The sequence below is a fragment of the Chiloscyllium plagiosum genome, unplaced genomic scaffold, assembly GCF_037043375.1.
Source record: "Chiloscyllium plagiosum isolate Xiang-an unplaced genomic scaffold, Cpla_swu_hap1 HiC_scaffold_10, whole genome shotgun sequence".
Taxonomy (NCBI): domain Eukaryota; kingdom Metazoa; phylum Chordata; class Chondrichthyes; order Orectolobiformes; family Hemiscylliidae; genus Chiloscyllium; species Chiloscyllium plagiosum.
This window is the reverse complement of record NW_028270148.1, coordinates 7,378,747-7,398,759: the sequence shown is the minus strand read 5'-3', so window position 1 is coordinate 7,398,759 and position 20,013 is coordinate 7,378,747. Positions and strand designations below refer to the sequence as shown.

At 51.2% G+C, this 20,013-nt stretch overlaps 1 protein-coding gene across 4 annotated transcripts in view; it reads left to right on the top strand.

Moving 5' to 3' along the window:
- The window catches only part of LOC122552582 (zinc finger protein PLAG1-like), a 33,656-nt gene extending 24,709 nt beyond the window's left edge, over positions 1-8,947 (top strand). For all 4 annotated transcript variants that reach the window (XM_043695299.2, XM_087991058.1, XM_043695298.2 and 1 more), the window contains 2 exons: positions 650-1,071; positions 6,363-8,947. In XM_043695299.2, coding sequence (XP_043551234.2) covers positions 650-1,071; positions 6,363-7,632 — 1,692 coding nt within the window. In that variant the 3' untranslated portion in view covers positions 7,633-8,947. The remainder of the gene's footprint in view (positions 1-649; positions 1,072-6,362) is intronic.
- The last annotated feature ends 11,066 nt before the right edge of the window (positions 8,948-20,013 follow it).

Here is a 20,013-nt window from a genome sequence, read left to right as displayed (position 1 = left end):
AGGGTGGTGGGAATCTGGAACTCGCTGCCTGTAAGGGTGGGAGAGACAGAAACCCTCATCACATTTCAGAAATATTTGGATGTGCACCAGCGATACCAAAGCTGAGAAGGCTTTGAGCCCAAGTATCGGGGAATGGGATGAGAATAGTAAAGTGGATATTTTTTGACTGTCAACAATAAGGCACGCATAATGGGCCAAAGGGTGACTCAGTGTTAGCACTGCTGCCTCACAGCGCTAGGGACCTGGGTTTGATTCCAGCCTCAGCTGACTGTCTGTGTGGAGTTTGCACATTCTCCCCGTGTCTGCGTGGGTTTCCTCTGGGTGCTCCGGTTTCCTCCCACAGTCCAAAGATGTGCAGGTCAGGTGGATTGTTTCCAGGTGAGGTGGATTAGCCATGGGGAAACGTTGGATTATGTGGATGAGATTGTTCCACGTTGGGGTGCTCTTTGGAAGGTCGATGGGTCAAATGCCCTGCTTGCACAGTGTAGGGATTCCATTATACAATTCTAACAGCCTTTTCCTGTGCTTTCCAAAGAGTAGGACTATTTGACTAGCTCTTTCACAGAGCTGGCTGAGACAGGCACAATCCTATTCTTGATGGGTGCATATCTGTAACTCTAACCTCAAATGCCTGTTCTTTCTCCTGCAGACGGAGACTGCTAGCCGGTGGAAATGCTCCAGCTGCTGCCACGTGTTCAGCACCTTCAGTTTGCTGGAGTCCCATCCCTGCAGTGATTCAGGCCAAGGGAGCGTACGGGGATTGGCTGTCACCGGGTGCTTGGGGTCAGATCATATGCCCATTTGCTGGAAGGCAGACAGTCCTGCTCCTGACGGTCAGGCTAAGTGGCCACCAGGTCTGAATGTGCTGCCACGAGACGGACAGATGGACACAGGCAAGGAGGGACAAGTGATGAAAGTGCAGAAGAGCCTACCGTGCCCACTGTGTAAGAAGGTCTTCCTCAGTGCTGACAAGCTGACCACTCACTCCTGTACACACAGCGGAGAACGGCCACATGTCTGCTCACACCATGACTGCGCCAAAGCTTTCATCTCCAAATACAAACTGATCAGGTAAAGGCTGCAGCTTTGGAAATTCCCTTTCTACACCCCTCCCTCTCTTCACTCATCCCTTGACCGAATGTTTTGGTCAGAGTCAAGAGTGTGGTGCAGGTCAGGCAGCATCTGAGGAGCAGGAAAATTAAATGTTTCGGGCAAAAGCCCTCCGCTTCTGCCGCATCTGCTCCCAGGAGGACCAGTTCCACCACAGAACACACCAAATGGCCTCCTTCTTTAAAGACCGCAAATTGCCCTCTAACGCACCTCATCCACGTCCCACTCCTCACCCCTCCAACCGCAACAAGGACAGAACCTCCCGGTCCTGACCTTCCACCCCACTAACCTCCGTAAACATCACATCATCCGTCGACGTTTCCACCCGCTACAAACGGATTCCATCACCAGGGCTTTATTTCTCTCCCCATCCCTATCTGCTTTCCGTAAAGACTGTTCCCTCCGTGACTACCTTGTCAGGCCCACACGCCCCCACCAACCCATCCTCCCATCCTGGCACCTTCCCCTGCCACCGCAGGAATTGCAAAACCTGCACCTACACCTCCTCCCTTATCTCCATCCAAGGCCACATCTATCAAAGTTTCACCTGCACCTCCACACATGTCATTTACTGTATCGTTGCTCCCGATGCGGTCTCCTCGACACTGGGGAGACCGGACACCTTCTCTCAGAGCGCTTCAGAGAACATCTCTGGGACACTCACACCAATCAACCCCACCACCCTGTGCCCAACATTTCAACTTCCCCTCTCCACTGTACCGAGAACATGCAGGCCCTGGGCCTCCTCCACCGTCGCTCCCTCACCACCTGACGCCTGGAGGGAGAATGCCTCATCTTCCGCCTCGGAACACTTCAACCTCAGGGCATCAATGTGGACTTTACCAGTTTCCTCATTTCCCCTCCCCCCACCTTACCCCAGTTCCAACCCTCCAGCTCAGCACTGTCCCCATGACCTGTCCCATCTGTCCATCTCCTTTCCCACCTATCCACTCCAACCCCCTCCCCCTTTACCCCCACCTCCATCCACCTATCACACTCTCAGCTACCTCCCCCCCAGCCCCATCCCCCTCCCATTTATCTCTCCACCCACCCGAGGCTCCCAGCACATCCCTGATGTAGGATTTTTGCCCGAAACGTCAATTTTCCTGCCTGCTCCTCGGATGCTGCCTGACCTGCTGTGCTTTTCCAGAACCACACTCTTGACTCTGATCTCCAGCAACTGCAGTGCTCACTTTCGCCAAGTGTTTTGGTCAGTCTCCTGCTCTCTCTCTCTCTCTTTGGTGCAGTGAAAGGCCTTGGCACAAATTTAAACATTGCAACTATTGGATGAAATAAGACCAGGATGCACCTTTTTTAAAAAAGAAACTTAGTGATGTGGATGTTGCTGGCTGGGCGATATTTATCACCCATTCCCCAGAGATGGTAGTGAGCTAGAGTTTGGAACCATCACAGTCCTTGGGGTGTAGGGTCATCTGTGGCATTGGTATGAGAGTTCCTGGATATTGATCCAGTGACACCAAAGGAACGGCGATATATTTCCAAGTCAGGATGGTGAGTAACTTGGAGTGGAACTTGCAGAGTGGTGGTGTTCCCATGTGTCTGCTGCCCTTGTCCTTCTAGGTGGAAGTGGTCATGGGTTTGGAAGGTGCTATCTGAGGACCTTTGATGATTTTCTGCAGCGCATCTTGTAGACAGAACGCCATGTTGCCATTGTGCATCTCTGGTGGAGGATGTGAACGTGAAAGATGGTGGATGAGGTACCAATCATGGAAGGTGTCATCAGTGGCACCCTGGTTTTGTTCTGCCAGGGCCACTCCGCTCCTGACCTCATTACAGCCTTGATTCAAACATGGACAAAAGAGCTGAATTCCAGAGGGGAGGTAAGAGTGACAGCCCTTGATATCAAGGCTGCATTCGACCGAGTGTGGCATCATGGTGCCCTGAAAAATCTAGAATCAGTGGGTATTGGGGGCAAACTCTCTGCTGATTGGAGTCATGCCTGACTCCCAGGAAGATTGTTTTGGTTGTTAGAGGTCAGTCATTTCAATTCCAGGCCATCTTTGCAGGAGTTCTCCAGTGTAGTCTACTCGGCTCAACCATCTTCAGCTGCTTCATCAATGACCTTTTCTCCTTCATAAGATCGGAAGTTCACCAATGATTGCACCATTCATGACTCCCCAGATACTGAAGCAGTCCATGTTCAAATGCAACAAGATCTGGACAATATCCAGGCTTGGGCTGACAAGTGGCAAGTAACATTGGTGCCACACAAATGCCAGTCTATGATCATCACCAATAAGAGACAAGCCAACCACCGTCCCTTGACTTTCAATGCTGTTTCCACCACTGAATCCCCACTATCAACATCCTGGGAGTTATCATTGATCAGAAACTGAACTGGACTCTCTACATAAACACAGTGGCTACAAGAGCAGGTCAGAGGCTGAGAATACTAAGGCGACTGACGCACCTCCTGACTCCCAAAAGCCAATCCACCATCTACAAGGCACAAGTCAGGGGTGTGATGGAATATTCCCCACTTGCCTGGATGGAGGCAGCCCCAACAACACTCAAGAAGCTTGACATCATCCAGGGCAAAGCAGCCCCTTGATTGTCTCCACATCCACGAGCCCCCACTCCCTCCACCACTGATGCTCAGTAGCAGCAGTATGTACTATCTACAAGATGCACTACAGAAATTCACCAAAGATCTTTAGCTAGCGCATTCCAAACCCACAACCACAACCATTTCCATCTAGAAGGACAAGGACACCCCCAGCCAGTTCCCCTCTACTCACCATCCTGACTTGCAAATATATCACCGTTCCTTCACTGTCATTGGGTCAGCATCCTGGACCTACTTCCTTTAGGGTATTGTGAGTACACCCACAGCGCGTGGACTGCAGCGGTTTAAGAAGGCAGCTCACCCCCACATTCTCAAGGGGCAACTAGAGCCGGGCAATAAATGCTGGGCCCAGCCAGTGATGCCCATGTGCCATGAGAATAAAAATCAAGCAGGTACACCTTCTATCAGTGATATCATACACCAATAATGGTGTTATTGACTCACCACAGTGAGCATTCGCTATCTCTTGTGCATTGGTAGTGTCCCTACCTCTAGGCCAGGAGGCCTGGGCTCAAATCCCATCTGCTCCAGAGATGTGTCAAAATACCAGAGAACAGACTGATTAAAAATCTTTTTGCAGAGGTAATGGCAAAGTAGTAATGTCATTGGAATAGCAATCCAGAACCTTAGGCTAATATTCTGGGATCATGGGTTCGAATCCCACCTTGATAGATGGTTCCATTGGAAATCAATAAAATGTTGAATTAAATGCAAGCCTGTTGATTCCAATAAAAGAAACTATCTTTGTCATTAATATCCTTCAGGGAGGGAAAGTGCCATCCTTACCTGGTCTAGCTTAAATCTAATTCCCGAGCCACAGCATTGTGGTTGAATTTTGACTGGACAATTAGGAATGTGCAATAAATGTTGGCCCAGCCAGCAACACCTCAGGAGTGAATAATTTAAAAAAAAAACAGCAATCGATTAGCAGATCTAAGCATGAAGCAAGGAAACTTCAGAGAGCTGGGAAATAAGGAAGATCTTGCAATCATTTAGCACTGTTCAAAAGTTAGCAGAGCAAGATGTCACAAATAGTAATGCGATAATAGTGGGTAATCAGGTTAGTCATGTTGGCTGAGGGATGAGCAGTCACTAGGGTGTTGAGAGTATCTCATAAAGACTGAGACCTTAATTGTGTTGATCTTTTTGATGGAGTGAACTGCTTTCTTTGACATTACCTGATAATAGAAAGCAACTGAGATACCCCAATGAATATCTAAATGGTTTCTGGGTAAATTGTAGAAACCTGTCTTCCTAGAATCCTCTGGCTGGGGCTCTTGTGATGCAGTGGTAGTGTCCCTACCTCAGAGCCAGGCATCTTGTGTCTAAGTCCTATCTGCCCGAGAGGTGCGTCTCTGACTGGGTTGATTAGAAAGTATCAATATTCCACCAGATTTTGAGAAACTATGTTGAAGTCACCACCTTATTTGTTCCTGATTGGCCTTGACTTCAGTCTGAATCTTTTCGGCCAAGACTGTATCTCAATCTGAAGATCCAGTCAGGATGACCACTTGTTCATTTTAGCCATCACAGGATAAATATGCTGACACCTGAGGTAAGGCTGTCCCTGTTTGGAGAGACAGAGCAGGATGGACCGATATCCTGGAGAGTTTAGAAGAATGAGAGGTGATCTCATTAAAACTTCAAAGGGTGTATTGATGGGCACTTTCCATAGCCAGCAAGTGTAGGAACTAGGCATCACAGTCTCAGTATATGTGATCGGCCATTTAGGATGAGAATGAAGAGGAACGTCTTCATTTTAACAGGTGAATCTTTGGAACGCTCTGTGCTAGATGCCTGTGGACTTAGTCATTAATATTTACAAGGCTGAGATAGATGGGCTTTTGGACCCCAAGGGAACTGAGGGCTATGGATTTTGAGTGGAGAAATGAAATTGAGGTTGCATACAAACTGTAATCAGCTAGAGGAGCTGAATGGCCGACACCTGAATTTATTTCTAAGCCTCTCAAACGATTCCAGGAATTTTGCCACCACTGTTGAACTCGGAAGTCTCTTCTGAGTTGGCTAATCTCATACTGATGCTACCTTCCTGATATTGGGATTAAGTTTGGGCTTTGAATGTTTTGAATCTTCGTTCACGACCTGACGGCCACATTCTGATCTGAGAGAGCAGCCACATATCGAGGGGGGTGTAGTGTATTGAAGCTAATCAGGATGAGTCTATTGCTCCCAGTCTTCAGAGAACATGGTTCCTCAGTGGGTATGTAGGTTTCCTCAACAGAGTCCTTTGGGGATCAGCATATTAAACCTCCCTCATAACTGAAGATTTGAGACCTTGCTTTCCTTTTTAATCTTCCTTTTTGGTTTATTCATTCGTGGGGCCAGCATTTATTGCCTGTTCCTAGTTTCCCCCTTGAGAAGGTGGGGATAAGCTGCCTCCTTGAACTGCAGCAGTCCATGCGCTGTAGCTAGATTCACAATGCCCTTAGGGAGGGAATTCCAGGATTTCAACCCAGGAACAGCGATATATTTCCAAGTCAGGATGGCGAATGGGTTGGAGGGAAACTTACAAAGGCTGGTGTTCCCATGTATCTGCTGCCCTTGCCCTACTAGATAGAAGTGGTTGTGGGTTTGGAAGGTGCTGTGTGAGGATCTTTGGTGAAAGAGTTTTCTAAGAAAAGTCCTGGTGTGCTTGCCCCTTCAGACACATGGCCAGTCACTGCCCTCAGAAGCCTCACCGATGTTCACACTGTGAGAAGATGTTCCATCGGAAGGACCACCTCAAGAACCATCTTCAGACCCACAACCCCAACAAGACTCTCTTCAGGTGTGGCGAGTGCGGCAAGAGGTACAACACCAAGCTGGGCTATAGGCGGCACCTGGCGTGGCACACAGCCACCAGCGGTGACCTAACATGTGGGGTGTGCGCCCGTGAGTTTGGGCAGTTGGACCAGCTCCTGGAGCACCTGAAGGGCCACGCGGGCAGGCTGGCCAGCAGCACCCGGGAGAAACGTCACGCCTGCGATCGCTGTGAGCGCCGTTTCTACACCCGCAAGGATGTCAGGCGGCACACAGTGGTCCACACGGGGCGCAAGGACTTCCTCTGCCAGTTCTGTTCACAGCGCTTTGGCCGGAAGGACCACTTAACGCGGCACACCAAGAAGAGCCACGCCCAGGAGCTGCTGAAGGGGCGGTCAGAGGCTGACAGGGCGGTGATGCCCATGAGTGGTGCCTTCCCCACCTCCCTGAAGGAGGAGATGGCTGGTGCCTGGCCTGATCCTCCCGATGAGCTGGAGCAGAAGGGCAATGCTAACATGAGCACTGAACTCTACACCTATCCCTCACCATTCAGGCAGCACACAAGAAAGACTCACCACGTGGTGCCCAGCTCACTGGGGACAAGGTGGACTATCATGGAGATGCCATCTCCAATACTTTCTCCTCCCGTGCCACCCCCTCCAAGCCATTGTATGCATCCCCCACGATACCAGCTCAACAGTTCCTCCTATAGCCCCTTGCACGGCAAAGACAAGTCTACAAAGATTGGCACAAGGAGCTACAATGTGAGTTTACCTGGAGATATACCCGGGCTCGAATCCCAATCAGCGCCAGATAAGGATAGCTCGGACATTGGCTTTGAAACTTTGACCGTCTCCCTGAACACCACGGACTGTGTCAGCACCATGCATAAAGATATCAAGCCCCTGAACATGAATTCCACGGACATCTCTTGTTTGCTTGGACTCCCGCCTCCTAGTGCCAGCGACCAGCGTCAAGGTGGCGATGCAGCGCTGTCATATTGCCAAGGAGAGACCGGGCAGAGGGCTGGTCCCCTCTGCGAGCAGCAGCTGCAGCAGGAAGGGGGTGTCCCGGCCACTGGTTTGAATTTGACCCAACTTCAACAAGTCTCGCCAGCCTTCCCCTCCTTGCTCACACCAACTCCTCTGCCCCGCTTTCACCAAGTCTTTCAATAACCCGCTGCTGCCCTACATTCTATTGAGGAGCCACAGGTGACAGGGCATTCAGAAGCAGATCGGAAAGACTCAAGTTGCCTACATTGAATTTTGACACTTTTAAAAATAGATTTTATATATATTGATGTAAATACATTGTTTTCTACCACTGTTATGCTATTAAATCTGCAACACCTTTGGACAAAAGCACATTATACATTTTACAGCATGTATTCCAAATTATTTTGGAAGCCTGTCTCTCTGTACTAAACCAATTCAATCAATTTCAAACTTAGGGGAATCCAAAGAACCTCACAGTTATTACTGTGTCAATGGTGGCCATTTGGCCCATCCTTTGCTGCACTGACTCTTGAAATAGACACCTCACCTAGTGTCACTCTCTCGTCTCTCCCTGCAACCCTGCACATGGTAATAACCCATTTCCTTTTCAGTGGTTCACGTGAACCTGCCTCAGTTGTAGGCAGTGTGTTCCATTCTGTGTGATAATGAACTTCCTCATACCACTTATTGCTACCTTTATTGATTAATTTAAACCTGTGCCCTCTCATCCTTTCACATGGGTGAAACACTTGTAGCGGAAATAAATGACCAGTGGTGAAACAGCAAGGGGGGGGTGGGCCATCCTGATCAGCTCTACCAAGGAGTTAGTATGGACATGAGGGAATGAATGACTTCCCTCTGTGCTGTCTGATTCTAACCTTAAAAATAGCAATAAGTCGTCAAGGAGTAAATCAGGTTTAGGAGTGAATCAGCCAACACTTCTCCACAAAAGAGGAATGCAAAGGGGGATATTTTATCCAACAGGAGATTTCAAAATTGAGATTGATCAATTTTTGTTCGTAAGAATATCAAGGGATTTGGAAAGAAGGGGCTGAATGGAGTTGAAATGCAGAAAGCCATGAATTGGCTCAAGGGTTGAATGGCCTCCTCTAGTTCACTTTACAAGTATTGACACATTTCCGGAGACTCCCACAATTAAATCCCCATTTGTAACACGCACCAAGATTATTTTCTTGTGACAATAATTTGTACACGTCAATTGGGTTTCTACTTGTTATGTATTCTCAGTTAATCATTAATCCACCCTTTCCCACACAAAAAAAGGGGTGGTGCAGTGGCTCAGTGGTTAGCAGTGCTGCCTCACAGCTCCAGGGTCCTGGGTTTGATTCCGGCCACGGGCGACTGTCTGTGTGGAGTTTGCACATTCTCCCCGTGTCTGTATGAGTTTCCTCCAGGTGCTCTGGTTTCCTCCCACAGTCCAAAGATGTGCAGGTTGGGTGGATTGGCCATGCTAAATTGTCCAAACTGTTCAGGGATGTGTAGGTTAGGTGCATGAGTCAGGGGGATATGTAAGGGAACGGGTCTGGGTGGGATACTCTTTGGAGGGTCAGTACGGACTTGTTGGGCCAAAAGGCCTGTTTCCACACTGTAGGGATTCTAATTCTAAATCCTCCAATTAGATTCCAGCCTGTAACTCACTCTCAGGTATCTGTTGTTCTGTATATAAACCATCTTGACCCTATTGATTAGATTCCAGACTGTAACTCACTCCCGAATATGTTATTCTATATATAAACCACCCTCAACCCCTTGATTAGATTTCAGTCTGTAACTCTGTCCCAGGTTTTTGATGCTCTATAAACAAACAATCCTGAACCCCTCAATTAGATTCCAGCCTGTAATTTACTCCCGATTATCTGTTATTCTCCATACAAACACCTCGGAACCCCTTGATTAGATTTGGGTTTATAATTCATTTCAAGGTATCAGATATTCTACATATAAACGCCTTGGAACCCCTCAGTCAGATTATTGATTAGCCCTCAATCTGCTTCCCTCAGTGGCCAGTTTTGATCCCCGTTTAGGATCTGTTTTTGCCCTAATCTGCCTTCAAGAAAGATGACTTTTAAAAACTGAGGTGAACACAAATACAGTACTCAGTAAGGCTTTACTTGTTAAAAGATGTTTATATTTTTGGTGGAACTGACCACAAACATTTTATATTAAAACTGATCACAGTATAATTATTGAAGTGATGAGGATTGATTTTATGTTGTGAAATGAAAAAGTATATATTTTTGGAAATGATTACTTTTTTTACGCAATGCATTAAAATCTCATGTCTGGTTTGGAATTGGCAGTTGTTGCTGTTGGCTCTGTGCCTAACTCAGTTCATTATTTAGCTGATTTAGTAGATTGGCTGTATTGATAATATTCCTGGATAGTGCATTGGGATAACAGAGGGAAATTTGAACAGCCAACCAGAGAGTGGCGCTCAGGAGTCTGGCCCAGGATCGTACTGGGAATGAGATTGGAGGCTGGGAGGTGGAAAAGCGGACTCTGATCTGTCAGAACACTGGGGAAGCAAACAATTGGATTTAACCATAGTATACACACACACATTCACAAAAACTCTCTCTCACTGACATACACAGATACCCTGCTGTCTCTCTCACACACACCCCATTGTCTCACTTGCTTACACAAGCAGTCAAACTCTCTCTCTCTTTCACACACACACACCCCACTCTCTGGCACACACACACATTCACACAAACTCTTTCTCTTGCTCACAGACATACATTCCAGTCTCTCTCACGTATGCATGCGCGTGCACACTCTCACTCAGAGACACAATCCACTCTCACTCACACACAAAACACACACACAGACCACTCTCTCACTCACACACACACCCTCTCTTTCATACACACATACATCCCACCCTTTCACACCACTTTCTAAATCATACACAAACACATTCCACAATCTCTCTCAGTCAAACACACCACAATCTTTCTCATTCATACACAAATATACCTCACTCTCTCTCACACCCTACTCTCCCTCACACACCACAGAGTCATAGGGCTGTACAGCATAGATACAATCCCTTCAGTCCAACTCCTAAATTAATCTAGTCCCATTTTGCCAGTGTTTGGACCATATCCCTCTAATTCTTTCCTATTCATGTATCCATCCAGACGCCTTTTAAATGTTATAATGTACCAGTCTAAACCACCTTCTCTGAATGCTCATGCAATACATTCATGGCCCTCTGTGTGAAAAAAAGTTGTCCCTTTTAAGTCTTTCCCCTCTCACCTTAAACCTATGCCCTCTAGTTCTGGACTGCCCCATCCCAGGGAAAAAGACTTTGTCTATTTATCCTATCCATGCCCCTCATGATTTTATCAGTTCACCTGCCAGTCTCCGATGCTCCAGGGAAAACAGCCCCAGCCTATTCAACCTCGCCCTATACTTCAAACCCTCCAATCCTGGCAACATCTTTGTAAATGTTTTCTGAACCCTTTCCATCTTAACAACATCCTTCCCATAGCTGGGAGACCAGATTGAACGCAGTATTACAAAATGGCCTAACCAATGTCCTGTGCAGCCGCACCATGACCTCCCAACTCCTATACTCCATGCACAACCTAATAAAGTCGTGAACCAAACGGCTTCTTCACCATCCTGTCTACCTGCAACTCCATTCTCAAGAAACTGTAAACCTGCACCCCAAGGTCTCTTTATTCAGCAATACTCCCCAGGACCTTACCATTAAGTGTAAAAGTCCTGCCCTGATTTGCCTTACCAAAATGTAGCACCTCCTGTTTATCTAGATTAAATTCCATCTGCCACTCCTCGGTCCATCCACTCATCTGACCAAAGTCCCATTGTACTCTGAGATAATCTTCTTCACTGTCCACTACAGCACCAATTTTGGTATCATCTGCGATCTTACTAATCATTCCTCCTACATTCACATCTAAATCATTTCTATGATTGACAAAAAGCTGTGGACCCTGCACCGATCTTTGTGCTGGTCGCTGACCTTCAACGTGAAAACAATGTTTCCCCCACCACTCGGTGTGTTCTGCCTTCAAGCCATTTTTGTATCCAAATGGTTAGCTCGGCCTGGAATCCATGTGATCTAACCTTGTTAACAATTCTACCACGCAGAACCTTGGCGAACACCTTACTGAAGTCCAAAAAGACAAATTCCACCACCCTGCATTCATTAATCTGCTTTATCACTTCTTCGAAAAACTCAATAAAGTTAGTGCGACATGATTTCCTAGCACAAAGCCAAGTTGAATATCCCAAATTGGTTCTTACCTTTCCAAATACAGATAGATCCTGTCCCTTAGAATCCTGTCCAACAACTTGCCCACCACTGATGCCAGGTTCAACTGGCTATCATTCCCTTGCTTCACCTGAAATACTAGCACCACATTAGTCACCCTCCAGTCTTCTAGCACCTCATCCACAGCTATCAATGATACCTCACTTTCTCTCTCACTTACACACTCCCCACTCTCTTTCTCACGTATGCACAAAGAGCATGCTATCACTCACACACACCCTCCATCCTCACACACACACACCCATCCTCTCACAAACACACACACCCATCCTCTCACACACACACACACACCCCCATCCTCACACACACACCCCCATCCTCACACACACACACCCCCCCATCCTCACACACACACACCCCCCCATCCTCACACACACACACCCCCCCATCCTCACACACACACACCCCCCCATCCTCACACACACACACCCCCATCCTCACACACACACACCCCCATCCTCACACACACACCCCCATCCTCACACACACACCCCCATCCTCACACACACACACACCCCCATCCTCACACACACACCCCCATCCTCACACACACACACACACCCATCCTCACACACACACCCCCATCCTCACACACACACCCCCATCCTCACACACACACACACACCCCCATCCTCACACACACACCCCCACCCCCATCCTCACACACACACCCCCATCCTCACACACACACCCCCATCCTCACACACACACCCCCATCCTCACACACACACCCCCATCCTCACACACACACCCCCATCCTCACACACACACACACACCCCCATCCTCACACACACACCCCCATCCTCACACACACACACACCCCCATCCTCACACACACACACACCCCCATCCTCACACACACACACACACCCCCATCCTCACACACACACACCCCCATCCTCACACACACACACACACCCTCCACACACACACACCCTCCATCCTCACACACCCTCCATCCTCACACACATACACACCCATCCTCACACACACACACACCCATCCTCACACACACCCTTCCTAACACATACACCCCTCCTCACACACACACACCCCACCTCACCCTCCATCCTCACATACACACACACACACCCATCCTCTCACACACACACCCATCCTCACACGCACACACCCCTCCTCACACACCCACACCACCCATCCTCACACACACCCCCATCCTCACACACACACACCCCCATCCTCACACACACACACCCCCATCCTCACACACACACACCCCCATCCTCACACACACACACCCCCATCCTCACACACACACACCCCCATCCTCACACACACACACCCCCATCCTCACACACACACACACACACCCATCCTCACACACACCCCTCCTCTCACACACCCCTCCTCTCACACACACACACACTCCATCCTCACACACACACACCCCCCTCCTCACACACACACACCCCTCCTCACACACACACACCCCTCCTCACACACACACACCCCTCCTCACACACACACACCCCTCCTCACACACACACACACCCCCCTCCTCATACACACACACTCCCCTCCTCACACACACACCCATCCTCACACACACCCCCATCCTCACACACACACACCCCCATCCCTCAAACACACACACCCCCATCCCTCACACACACACACCCCCATCCCTCACACACACACACCCCCATCCCTCACACACACACCCTCCTCACACACACACCCTCCTCACACACCCTCCACACACACACACACACCCTCCACACACACACACACCCTTCACACACACACACACCCTCCACACACACACACACCCTCCACACACACACACACACCCTCCACACACACACACACACCCTCCACACACACACACACACCCTCCACACACACACACACACCCCATCCTCACACACACACACCCATCCTCACACACACACACACCCATCCTCACACACACACACACACCCATCCTCACACACACACACACCCATCCTCACACACACACACACCCATCCTCACACACACACCCATCCTCACACACACACCCATCCTCACACACACACACACCCTCACACACACACACACCCATCCTCACACACACACCCATCCTCACACACACACACACCCATCCTCACACACACACACACGCCCATCCTCACACACACACACACCCCTCCTCACACACACACCCCTCCTCACACACACACCCCCTCCATCCTCACACACACACACACCCATCCTCTCACACACACACCCCTCCTCACACGCACACACCCCTCCTCACACACCCACACCCTCCATCCTCACACACACACCCCTCCTCACACACACACACACCCCTCCTCACACACACACCCCACCTCCACACACACACACCCCACCTCCACACACACACACACCCCCTCCACACACACACACACACCCCCTCCACACACACACACACACCCCCTCCACACACACACACCCCCCCTCCACACACACACCCCCATCCTCACACACACACCCCCATCCTCACACACACACACCCCCATCCTCACACACACACACCCCCATCCTCACACACACACCCCCATCCTCACACACACACACCCCCATCCTCACACACACACACCCTCCATCCACACACACACTCTTCATCCTCACACACACACCCATCCTCACACACACACACACCCATCCTCACACACACACACACCCATCCTCACACACACACACACCCATCCTCACACACACACACCCATCCTCACACACACACACCCATCCTCACACACACACACCCATCCTCACACACACACACCCATCCTCACACACACCCCTCCTCACACACACACACACCCCTCCTCACACACACACCCCTCCTCACACACACACCCCTCCTCACACACACACCCCTCCTCACACACACACCCCCTCCATCCTCACACACACACACACACACACCCATCCTCTCACACACACACCCCTCCTCACACACCCACACCCTCCATCCTCACACACACACACCCCTCCTCACACACACACACACCCCTCCTCACACACACACCCCACCTCCACACACACACACCCCCCCTCCACACACACACACCCCCCCTCCACACACACACACCCCCCCTCCACACACACACACCCCCATCCTCACACACACACACCCCCATCCTCACACACACACACCCCCATCCTCACACACACACACCCCCATCCTCACACACACACACCCCCATCCTCACACACACACACCCCCATCCTCACACACACACACCCCCATCCTCACACACACACACCCTCCATCCACACACAAACCCTTCATCCTCACACACACACCCTTCATCCTCACACACACACACACCCACCCTCACACACACACACCCTTCATCCTCACACACACACCCTTCATCCTCACACACACACCCTTCATCCTCACACACACACCCTTCATCCTCACACACACACCCCCATCCTCACACACACACACCCCCATCCTCACACACACACACCCCATCCTCACACACACACCCCTCCTCACTCACACACACACCCATCCTCTCACACACACACCCATCCTCTCACACACACCCCCATCCTCACACACACACACCCCCATCCTCTCACACACACACCCATCCTCTCACACACACCCATCCTCACACACACACACACACCCCCATCCTCACACACACCCCCATCCTCTCACACACACACCCCCATCCTCACACACACACACCCTCCTCACACACACACACCCTCCTCACACACACACACACCCCCATCCTCACACACACACACCCCCATCCTCACACACACACACCCCCATCCTCCTCACACACACACACCCCCATCCTCCTCACACACACACACACACCCTCCTCACACACCCACACCCTCCATCCTCACACACACACACCCTCCATCCTCACACACACACATACCCATCCTCACACACACACACACCCAGCCTCTCACACACACACACACACACCCAGCGTCACACACACACACCCCCATCCTCACACACACCCTTCCTCACACACACACCCCTCCTCACACACACCCCTCCTCACACACCCACACCCTCCATCCTCACACACACACACCCATCCTCTCATACACACACCCCTCCTCACACGCACACACCCCTCCTCACACACCCACACCCTCCATCCTCACACACACACCCTCCATCCTCACACACACACCCTCCATCCTCACACACACCCTCCATCCTCACACACACACCCTCCATCCTCACACACACACCCTCCATCCTCACACACACCCTCCATCCACACACACACCCTCCATCCACACACACACCCTCCATCCTCACATACACACACACACCCTCCATCCTCCCACACACACACACACACCCTCCATCCTCACACACACACACACACACCCTCCATCCTCACACACACACACACACCCTCCATCCTCACACACACACACCCTCCATCCTCACACACACACACACACACCCTCCATCCTCACTCACACACACACCATTCATCCTCACACACACCCTCCATTCTCACACACCCTCCATTCTCACACACATCCTCCATCCTCACACACACACACACATCCTCCATCCTCACACACACACACACACACCCTCCATCCTCACACACACACACACACCCTCCATCCTCACACACACACACACACCCTCCATCCTCACACACACACACACACCCTCCATCCTCACACACACACCATTCATCCTCACACACACCCTCCATTCTCCCTCACACACACCCTCCATTCTCACACACATCCTCCATCCTCACACACACACACACATCCTCCATCCTCACACACACACACACACCCTCCATCCTCACACACACACACCCTCCATCCTCACACACACACACACACCCTCCATCCTCACACACACACACCCTCCATCCTCACACACACACACCCTCCATCCTCACACACACACACACACCCTCCATCCTCACACACACCCTCCATCCTCACATACACACACACACCCTCCATCCTCCCACACACACACACACACCCTCCATCCTCACACACACACACACACACCCTCCATCCTCACACACACCCTCCATCCTCACATACACACACACACCCTCCATCCTCACACACACACACACACACCCTCCATCCTCACACACACACACACCCTCCATCCTCTCACACACACCCTCCATTCTCACACACATCCTCCATCCTCACACACACACACCCTCCATCCTCTCTCACACACCCTCCATTCTCACACACATCCTCCATCCTCACACACACACACACATCCTCCATCCTCACACACACACACACACCCTCCATCCTCACACACACACACACACCCTCCATCCTCACACACACACACCCTCCATCCTCACACACACACACCCTCCATCCTCACACACACCCTCCATCCTCACACACACCCTCCATCCTCACACACACCCTCCATTCTCACACACATCCTCCATCCTCATACACACACACACATCCTCCATCCTCACACACACACACACACATCCTCCATCCTCACACACACACACACACCCTCCATGCTCACACACACACACACACCCTCCATCCTCACACACACCCTCCATCCTCACATACACACACACACCCTCCATCCTCACACACACACACACACACCCTCCATCCTCCCACACACACACACACACCCTCCATCCTCACACACACACACACACCCTCCATCCTCACACACACACCCTCCATTCTCACACACATCCTCCATCCTCACACACACACACACATCCTCCATCCTCACACACACACACACACCCTCCATCCTCACACACACACACCCTCCATCCTCACACACACACACCCTCCATCCTCACACACACACACCCTCCATCCTCACACACACCCTCCATCCTCACACACACCCTCCATCCTCACACACACCCTCCATCCTCACACACACACACACATCCTCCATCCTCACACACACACACACACACCCTCCATCCTCACACACACACACCCTCCATCCTCACACACACACACCCTCCATCCTCACACACACACACCCTCCATCCTCACACACACACACCCTCCATCCTCACACACACCCTCCATCCTCACACACACCCTCCATCCTCACACACACCCTCCATCCTCACACACACCCTCCATCCTCACACACACCCTCCATCCTCACATACACACCCTCCATCCTCACATACACACCCTCCATCCTCACATACACACCCTCCATCCTCACATACACACCCTCCATCCTCACATACACACCCTCCATCCTCACATACACACCCTCCCTCCTCACACACACACCCTCCATCCTCACACACACACACCCTCCATCCTCACACACACACACCCTCCATCCTCACACACACACACCCTCCATCCTCACACACACACACCCTCCATCCTCACACACACACACACCCTTCATCCTCACACACTCACACACACCCTCCATCCTCACACACACACCCTCCATCCTCACACACACACCCTCCATCCTCACACACACACCCTCCATCCTCACACACACACCCTCCATCCTCACACACACACCCTCCATCCTCACACACACACACCCTCCATCCTCACACACACACCCTCCATCCTCACACACACACACACCCTCCATCCTCACACACACACCCTCCATCCTCACACACACACCCTCCATCCTCACACACACACCCTCCATCCTCACACACACACCCTCCATCCTCACACACACACCCTCCATCCTCACACACACACCCTCCATCCTCACACACACACCCTCCATCCTCACACACACACCCTCCATCCTCACACACACACACCCTCCATCCTCACACACACACCCTCCATCCTCACACACACACACCCTCCATCCTCACACACACCCTCCATCCTCACACACACCCTCCATCCTCACACACACCCTCCATCCTCACACACACCCTCCATCCTCACACACACCCTCCATCCTCACACACACACCCTCCATCCTCACACACACACCCTCCATCCTCACACACACCCTCCATCCTCACACACACCCTCCATCCTCACACACACCCTCCATCCTCACACACACACCCTCCATCCTCACACACACACCCTCCATCCTCACACACACACCCTCCATCCTCACACACACACCCTCCATCCTCACACACACACCCTCCATCCTCACACACACACCCTCCATCCTCTCACACACACCCTCCATCCTCTCACACACACCCTCCATCCTCACACACACCCTCCATCCTCACACACACACCCTCCATCCTCACACACACACCCTCCATCCTCACACACACACCCTCCATCCTCACACACACACCCTCCATCCTCACACACACACCCTCCATCCTCACACACACACCCTCCATCCTCACACACACACCCTCCATCCTCACACACACACCCTCCATCCTCACACACACACCCTCCATCCTCACACACACACCCCCCATCCTCACACACACACCCTCCATCCTCACACACACACCCTCCATCCTCACACACACACCCTTCATCCTCACACACACACCCTTCATCCTCACACACACACCCTTCATCCTCACACACACACCCTCCATCCTCTCACACACACCCTCCATCCTCACACACACACCCTCCATCCTCACACACACACCCTCCATCCTCACACACACACCCTCCATCCTCACACACACCCTCCATCCTCTCACACACACCCTCCATCCTCACACACACCCTCCATCCTCACACACACACCCTCCATCCTCACACACACACCCTCCATCCTCACACACACACCCTCCATCCTCACACACACACCCTCCATCCTCACACACACACCCTCCATCCTCACACACACACCCTCCATCCTCACACACACACCCTCCATCCTCACACACACACCCTCCATCCTCACACACACACCCTCCATCCTCACACACACACCCTTCATCCTCACGCACACACCCTTCATCCTCACACACACACCCATCCTCACACACACACCCTTCATCCTCACGCACACACCCATCCTCACACACAAACCCTCCATCCTCACACACACACACTTCACCCTCACATACACCCCACTCTCACTGACATAGATCCCATCCTCACACACAACCCACCCTCACTCATATACACACAAACCCCACTCACTCTCAGTGACACAAACACCCTTGCACCTTCTCTCTCACACGCACATGACTGCCCCCCCCCCTTTCTCACTCACATACACTTGCACTGCAGCTGCCTCACTGTGCCCTGTGCC